General features: G+C 52.7%; 1 protein-coding gene across 1 annotated transcript; it reads left to right on the forward strand.

Annotated features, from left to right (window-relative positions):
• The first annotated feature begins 1,887 nt into the window (after positions 1–1,887).
• On the forward strand, positions 1,888–4,771 carry LOC123151031 (WAT1-related protein At1g44800). Its single transcript, XM_044570817.1, has 6 exons — positions 1,888–2,263; positions 3,040–3,102; positions 3,184–3,550; positions 3,673–3,834; positions 3,949–4,100; positions 4,206–4,771. The coding sequence occupies exons 1-6, from the start codon at positions 2,070–2,072 to the stop codon at positions 4,432–4,434; spliced, it is 1,167 nt and encodes a 388-aa protein (XP_044426752.1). The 5' UTR covers positions 1,888–2,069; the 3' UTR covers positions 4,435–4,771.
• Positions 4,772–8,619: the final 3,848 nt, after the last annotated feature.

Below are 8,619 nucleotides of genomic sequence, written 5' to 3' on the forward strand. Positions count from 1 at the left end.
TCAATTTTTCCATTCCAACTCTTTGGAATCTTTCCGTAGTGTCCACGTGTCCATACTTCTCATTATTGGTTAGCGTTTCTTCATAGACTTCTAACCTGACAATAATTCTTGCAGAAGGCACATCGTACCAGAATTGTCTTGTTTGTTGTCTACTGATCACAAGGGATTATTGCTCATCTTTTTCTTTTCAACAAAGGATTATTGCTAATCTGGTTTGGTTCAGTAGACAAAAATGATGTGGTAAAATATCTCTAGAGTTTGTGGTCCTTCTCCATGTGTGGAAGGAGCTCTAAAAGGTGATATCTCTAGAAATTTTCCTTAGTGGTGTGGATGCCCTGGATCTGAGTAGTAGCCCATTGCTAGAGAGTTGCTTTTTTTGTGTGAAAGACGAACTACATGTGTTTGTGTGAAAGACGAACTGCGTGTGGCACACAGTATACACCGATACTCATATCAGTCAGGCGCTAGAACTAACGGAGATTGATGATGGATGCAGTGCATGACAAAATTCTCACCGAGGGGATGGCCTCTGAGTATAAGTAGACCACATGGTTATAGATGACAATATTATCCATGGATGCGGGTACTTGTGGATACCCGGTATACTGGACATGGGCTTGGAGAACATTTTTTACTTATGAATTTTTGAGGCCCATGGATACTCCCGAACTTACGGGTCTGACATAGATTTAGAATTTACCTTATGGATACTTGATGGATACCCATCTGACAGATAGACCCCACATGACAATGACGCAACATGCGATTAGTCTCAAACAAACCCTAAAGACCCAACCCTTGGGAATGTTTGATTCAGCTGGCTATGTTGAAATGACACTACTTCTTCTAACAGAAAAAGAAGGCGTTTCCACCCTTTGTGAATTATTCATACATGTAAGAATTGTGCGATCTTGGGAATCCCAGGATGTCACTCGTTTGACATGCGACAAGCTCATTTTGGCGGTACATGTGGCAGTTTAGGCCTGACCTACCGATCGACGGTGGCTGAAACGAACTTCTGTTGTTATGACACCACTATTAAGAGCTCGTCTACCGTGTCCAAACTTCTGTTGTACTTATCTGAACTTCTCGTTCTTTGGATTTGTTGGTTGCGTGCATCATCTACTGGTAGTGCTAGCACAGGGCCGGATATTTTTCTCTTGTAACCACTTTCTCCACCCCATATTAATTGACGCTCGAACAAATGTATCTGGACGGTAGCATGCTATCGTCTCGATACGGCTACGAGAATGAATGAAGTCCCAAAACACACATTTCTACTATAATTTCTGCGTCGTTACGTGAACATGAGAGTTCGAACCCAGCTGCCCTGGCGGGCGAAGTTACTGCTGCCATGACTCCCCTCCCCCCTCTTTAACCCATTCATTGATTGATGACTAGCCAGTACAGCTTCGGGAAACGCTTGCCACCGTCGTCGGACCGCCTCGCGCGTCGGCACTCCGTTGCCGTCGGAGACGACATCCAGGCGGCATTTCGTACCGCCGGGCGTCTCCTCCGTTGCTGGCCTGCTGCCGGCGCAGGAGGCAGAGCAGGCGCGCTCCGGAAGTGGATCGGCAACGTCGACGCGCACGTCCCGGCCCGGCCGGCCACGTTCCCCGAGCCGATCCATCGAGCGGTAGAGCTCGTGGCGCCCTAATCAAACTGAGGACGGGAAACTGGGTGCACGGGTGACTCGGGATCCATCCATCCGTCTCCGTCGACACCACACACGCACACCAACTCCTACTACTCCTACCGGCACGCACATACTCTAGCTAGGAGCAGTGTGCACGGGTGGTGCGCGCCGCGGGCCAATGCATGCCGAGCTGACCGGCTGACCTCACCCCCCACAGGCCTGTACCCCGCTATAAATTGCCCCGCCCGCGAGCTCATCTTCCATCGCCGCGTACCGCAGTCAGTTGTCTGAGCTCAGCAGCCACCCGCCCACCAGCCGAGCGCGAGCCGCAGCCTCACACGCACGGTGCGAGTACGTGGTGAGAGCTGTGCGCTCGTGCCTCCGTCCACCCACCCTCCGCTCGTGCTTGTGTGAGAGAGGGAGAGCGTCAGCCATGGGCGTGGGGAAGAAGGTGCTGAACGACGTGAAGCCGTACATGATGATGATCCTGCTGCAGATCGGGTACGCCGGGATGTACATCGTCTCCGTCGCCTCGCTCAAGCGCGGCATGAGCCACTACGTGCTCGTCACCTACCGCAACCTCGCCGCCACGCTCGTCATGCTGCCCTTCGCCCTCTTCTTCGAGAAGTACGTAGCACCAATCTCTCAATCCCTAGTACCTCCCTCAGCTTCCTTCTCCGTCCACCGGTCTTCTTACATGTGCGTGCATGTCAAACTGTTCCAATTAACGTGCTGCATGCACTCTGTCGGAGAAGATATTTTTACATGCATGCATGCACACTCTGTTAGACAAAGGCATGGTAGCCAGCTTCCATTGAAGGTTTCAGAAGCCCAGTTCGTTTTTGTTTCATCACATCCAAGTGGAAGTGTAGTTATTATTATCAGCCAAAGACAAAGTTAAATGGTTATCGAGATTATCTGTTCCTACTAGTAGCTAGTTTCAGTCAATCACTACGTAATCAAGCACTAGATGCACAGTTGCACACTGGTGCGAGACACCAGGAGCGCGCACCTATCGCATCCATGCCCAGGTCTTTCTTTTTCAACCACAGGCATATTCATTCACGTCGGCTTTTCTCTCGCCCCCTTTCCTTTCCGTGACATCGGTCAGTCAGGAGTCAGGACGACTCTCGATTAATCTATGCCCGACCGACACATGCAACCCCGACAACCTTTGCTTCCTGTGATCTGCGTGTAACCGCACTAGAGTATACTTTCTTTTTAGCAAGCAAAGCTTTAATTAGCTTCATGCCAATTTGCTAATGCCCAGCTCTGAGCTAGCTGTGCTTTCGTTCCATGCACCATAAACTGCCCGTTGCTAAGTAACTTGTCTTTGGCGTCTTGTATGGAGTAGTAGCCGACAGCGACTGATTGTCTGTTCTGTTATGCTTGCGAAATTGCAGGGGGATACGGCCCAAGATGACCCTCCGCATCTTCATCAAGATCCTGGGGCTGGCGCTGCTCGAGTACGTGCCATGCATGCTTTTACTTACTGTTTTTATTTACAGTGGAGTGGCTAACAATATTCGTGGGTTCCCAACCTGCAGGCCTGTGCTTGACCAGAACCTGTACTACGTGGGCAACAAGCTGACCTCGGCCAGCTTCTCGTCGGCGCTGGTCAACATCCTGCCGGCCGTCACCTTCATCATGGCCATCGTCCTGCGGATGGAGAAGCTCCGGCTCCGGAGCTCGCACAGCCAGGCCAAAGTCGCCGGCACCATCTGCACCGTCATCGGCGCGGTGCTGATGATCATGTACCACGGCCCCGTGGTGCAGTTCCCGTGGGCCAGGGGCGCCCACCACGTCGACCAGGCCGCCTCCGCCGCCGCCGCCCAGAGCAGCTCCACCTGGCTCAAGGGCACCATCGCCATCATCACCAGCTGCGTCGCCTGGGCCGGCTTCTTCGTCCTCCAGGTACGCACGCACACACCGGCCACGCCGGCCGCCATTAATGGCAGCAGCAGCTAGCTAGCTTTGTTCCCTTGTACAGTATACGTAGTACCTTAATTGCGCCGCTCGCAAACGCATGCACGCAGTCGAACACGCTCAACAGCTACCCGGCGGCGCTGACGCTGACGACCCTGATCTGCGCGATGGGCACCGGGATCAACGGCTCGATGGCGCTGGTGGCGGAGCGCCACGACATGAGCGCGTGGGTCATCGGCCTCGACACCCGCCTCTTCACCGTCGTCTACTCGGTAAGCAGCGCCCCCCAGTCAAGCTGCATGCATGCATGCATGCAGCCGGCCAGTCGACCCCATTAGAGTAGTTATTAACGAGCTAATGGATGAATTATGCGCGTGCGCATGCAGGGCGTGGTGTGCTCCGGCGTGGCCTTCTTCGTGCAGGGCATCGTGACGGAGACGCGCGGGCCGGTGTTCGTCACGGCCTTCCAGCCCCTCTGCATGATCATCACCGCCGTCCTCGGCTCCGTCATCCTCAAGGAAGAGACCACTCTCGGAAGGTGATTACGTTTCATCAGTAAACTACCTTGATATTAATTAAGATAAGACCCGTCGCAATCGCTGCAGGAGTAATCGGTTAACTAATCTTGTGGCTCTCATCTCAGTGTGATTGGCGCGGCGATCATCGTGCTGGGCCTCTACTCCCTCATCTGGGGCAAGAGCAACGACATCATCGACAAGCCCGTCCACTCCGTGGCCGAGAAGCTGGCCCTGCCGCTCACCTCCGTCAACGGCAACGGCACCAACGGGACCAACGGCGGCAGGCACGTCAACGGCGGCCAGGTCGCCCACGACGTCGAGACGCCGGCGGTGAAGGGCGCGATCTGCCACTAGCGACCTCCAGGCGGCATCTCGCGCATGCGCCTACGTACGTACTACGTGCGTTTCTTCGGTCTCGTGTATGGTCAAGAAATCTGCTCTACGTGTGATGCAGAAAGGAAGTTGCATGTGTCGACGATCGACGGTCTAGTTTCTTTATTTTGATTTCGCATTTTGACTTTGAGCGACCACATAAATTTATGAGCTCCTTATTACTCTTTAGCTACTACTACCATGCATGTAACTTTGATCATTGGACCTGCTTATGACGCGCATGCATGTCTAGTCCTGCTTCGCTCTGCTATCGTAGAGATGTGGAATCAATCAATATTAACGACTACTTTCGATTCAACTGAGCGCTCGCCTCTTTAGTCCACTACTCCTAACACTAACCCCAGTTGAGAAAAGCAAAGTGCCGTGTCCTTCCTGTGTGTGCAATAATCAATAAGTAGTACTAGTACTCTTGCTGTAGCAACTATCTAGCTTAACACTACTACTTGATCCTACTTGATTCGTGCGCCGTGTTCCCTGGCATGGAATCCAACAGTATCCCAAAGGTGGCGTCCTTTGAATCTACACACGTCGCCGTCTGCCTTTCTTTCCCTTGTGCAGGCAGCCTTTGGCGCCTCTTTCCGGCAGGAATAATTCGTCTCTTTAGCTCGGTGCCGGCTGACGCCGATACGAGCATCGGCCCGGCTTTGCTGGCAACTAATTGTCGTACGTCCACGATCGATTGTCTTATCTCTCTGTTATCATGGCCGTGCAGGACAAAACTCCTAGTATAAGCTAGTCGCCTGTAGGCTATAGTGCTCGCTCGCTGCTCGCCAGTTGTGATTTCTAAGCCGGGGATATGGCCTAAAAGAGCACGTACCGGTGGCAGAAGAAGACGAAGATCATCACTACTCCTACTCTTTGTTGGTTGGGCCCGTTGGCGCAGCAGGACGATCGACGTAATCGGAAAAGAGATACGGTGTGCGGCGAGTTGAGAAAAGAGGCGCCTTTTCTGATCGATCATGCATGATGTGGTGGATGGCTTTGCCGATCTGCAACGGAACGACGAAGGGTGTTGCGTTGCGTACGTCCGTGGAAAATGGATGCACACGGCGGGGATCGGGCACACATGCATGCAGCTCGATCCAGAAGTGTAGAAGGGTCTCGATCGATCGGGTGGACGTGACCGCGTGCGTAGGCGCGCGGTGGCGGGTGGGGGCGGTGTCCCGTCGCCGTCGAGCCGTCGTTTTTGGCATGCACGCATGGCACATTTGCGCGACAAAAAGCGGCGCGTTGCGTGAGTGTGCACGCATGCATGTGTGCCGGTGCCGGGTTATTGCAGGGTCTAGCTAGCGACTAGAGCTACGGGTCGTCCCCCTTGGGGTGGCTTAGCTTAGCTACGTGCGCGTTGTTCGTGTGTGCTTGCGCCCTTTGGACTCTGGCCACGCACACACGCACAAACGACGCCTTTTCGTTTTTCACTTTCGTGGTCACTTACTTGGTCAGTGTAGTACCATGCTTCTGCGCCTTCTTTTCTTGTACAATGTTATTACGTAAAGAACCCTTGGGTAAGAGCATCTAGAGCTAGGCATCCCAAACCCACCTTAAAATTTTCGAGCGGACGGCTCGGTCAGTGATCAAAAAACCGATCCAGATAGGCTGCAAACGCTCGGGCTAATCGGCACCCTCATATCCAGCCCAAATGTAGGAAGGATATGGGGAGGCGCCAGTGCGTTCACCACGTCGGACCCGACAGGCCCACTGTACCATAATTTGCACCAAATTCATCAAACCCCCCGCCCTCCTCCCGCCTCCCTCTACCATTTCCGATGTTCGAGCACTCGCCGCCCGCCATGCTTGCTCCCCATCCTCGCCACCGATCCCGATCTGCCGCCCTAGATGTCGTCCAGCCCATCCCCGACCGTCGCAACCGATGTTGCGCCCATGTGTCCTCGGCGTCCCGTCCTCGGCGATGTCATGCAAGTCGGAGAACAACGCTCGAAGGGACTGGCGACGGAGGCAGCGGGAGAGGATGCAGACCTCGACGAGCAGCTGTCCCCCCTTCCCACAGCCGCTCCCGGGACTCTGCACCCCATCCATCCAGCCGTAAACAAGGATCGCGTCGTCGGACCATGTTGGGGCATTCTGGAGAGCTTTCCACCAACACAGATGCCACAATGAATTGCATATGCGGCACAGAGCAAGAGGAAAACAAGTATTGGGAGAAGATTTGAAAGGAATATCATGAACAAAAGTAATATGTGGAGCCGCATCATATCGTCACCAACCGCAATGTGGCATCTCTTCAGTATCGATGGGGATCATTCAAGGGGAAGTGAACAAGCACGCCAGCTACTATTCACAAGTGCTTGGCCGCTCAAAGTGAGCATGAGAGTGCCAACTCACATAAGCTAAATTACTTCATCTTGTCATCATTTGCATACACTTGTTTTTGTTGCATTCTCATTTTCATATGTATTTTGTTTACTAGACGGTCATGGCGGCCACTATGTATCAAGAAACAAAGAAGAAGCGGTTTGGTTTTAGCCATTGTTGGGTGATACTGAATGGCATATCAAAGTGGACACAACTTGTGGCCGATCTCAAGGCAGGCAAGAAGAGGAATGATGGCTCAAGCTCCCACCAATCAATTGGGCTGGACGAAGAAGAGGTAGATGTTTTAGTGGAGAATGGAAGAGCCACTGTGCCAAAGGATAATCACCAAGTGATGAGAAACAAGTGGGAGATGGCAAGGACCTCCCGTGATGCCGCGGTGTAAGGGCATATTTATCCCTAAGGTGTTTTGGTGACTGATGACAATGCTTTTGCGGACTAATCATGTGCTTTGAGCTTTTCAGGGATTCATCCTTTGGCACGAGACGATTCTTTCCCCTCGGAGTTTGTTATTCAAGACGGTGTAGCTCTTTCGTTTCTAGTTTTGTGGTCTTGTCTCGTAGGAGTCTCCGTACTATCAAGAGGGGGTCCGCTTTGGTAAGGCTTGGGTGGAATCATCACGTACACTTCCTTTTCGCACCCTCTGAGCCTTCCCGCGTCGATGGAGGTCTCTTTTCTTGCGTTTTGAGCATGCTGTGGTCCAAGCGGTAGTACCGCGGTACCCAATGTTAGTACCGCTTGTGGGTTCTCAGCCGCAGTACTGCGGTACCCAGCGGTAGTACCGCTTGTGGGTTCACATCCGCAGTTCTGCTGCGGTACAGGGCTCCTACCGCGTCGACTCGAGGGGGTCGCCTCTCGTGTCGGGTTATGCGACACTTCACAGCGGCAGTAGAAGCAGTAGTACCGCCCTACCACCGCGGCAGTGCCGCACTAGGCTTGGTTCCGACTCTTTCTTCAAGCTCTCCCAGACTGCACGGTAGTATCGCGAGGGGGAGCGGTAGTACCGCCCTCTACGGGGCTGTGTTGGGGGTAACGGTTGGATGGTTTCCCCTTGTATAAAAGGGGGTCCTCTTCTTCTTCGTTGACTTACCTCTTCCCCCAAAAGCTCCATTAATGCTCCAAGCTCCATTTTTGCCCGATCTCTCTCCCTAGCCAATCAAACTTGTTGATTTGCTCGGGATTGGTTGAGAAGGCCCCGATGCACACTTCCACCAAGAGAAATTTGATTCCCCCCACTAATCCCTAGCGGATCTTGTTACTCTTAGGTGTTTGAGCACCCTAGACGGTTGAGGTCACCACGGAGCCATATTCCATTGTGGTGAAGCTTCGTGGTGTTGTTGGGAGCCTCCGATTAAGTTGTGGAGATTGCCCCAACCTTATTTTTAAAGGTCCGGCCGCCGCCTCCAAGGGCATCAATAGTGGAATCATCGCACCTCGCAGTGTGTGAGGGCGTGAGGATAATACGGTGGCCCTAGTGGCTTCTTGGGGAGCATTGTGCCTCCACACCGCTCCAACGGAGACGTACTTCCCCTCAAAGCGAAGGAACTTCGGTAACACATCCTCGTCTTCACCGGCTCCACTCTTGGTTATCTCGTCCCTTTACTTGTGCAAGCTTTTGTGTTATTTACCTTGCTTGCTTGTGTGCTTGTTGTTGTTGCATCATATAGGTTGCCCACCTAGTTGCATATCTAGATAACCTACTTTGATGCAAAGTTTAAATTGGTAAAGAAAAGCTAAAAATTGTTAGTTGCCTATTCACCCCCCTCTAGTCAACTATGTCGATCCTTTCAATTGGTATCAGAGCCTCGTCTCTTT

The sequence above is a fragment of the Triticum aestivum genome, chromosome 7A, assembly GCF_018294505.1.
Source record: "Triticum aestivum cultivar Chinese Spring chromosome 7A, IWGSC CS RefSeq v2.1, whole genome shotgun sequence".
In the NCBI taxonomy this organism is placed as follows: domain Eukaryota; kingdom Viridiplantae; phylum Streptophyta; class Magnoliopsida; order Poales; family Poaceae; genus Triticum; species Triticum aestivum.

What these genes read in the sequence shown, in the direction of transcription:
- LOC123151031 (XM_044570817.1), top strand. Translation starts at nt 2,070, where the DNA reads ATGGGCGTGGGGAAGAAGGTGCTGAACGACGTGAAGCCGTACATGATG. An exon ending in TTCGCCCTCTTCTTCGAGAA is followed by an intron (nt 2,264 to 3,039) that starts GTACGTAGCACC and finishes GCGAAATTGCAG; the next exon opens with GGGGATACGGCCCAAGATGA. An exon ending in CCGGCTTCTTCGTCCTCCAG is followed by an intron (nt 3,551 to 3,672) that starts GTACGCACGCAC and finishes GCATGCACGCAG; the next exon opens with TCGAACACGCTCAACAGCTA.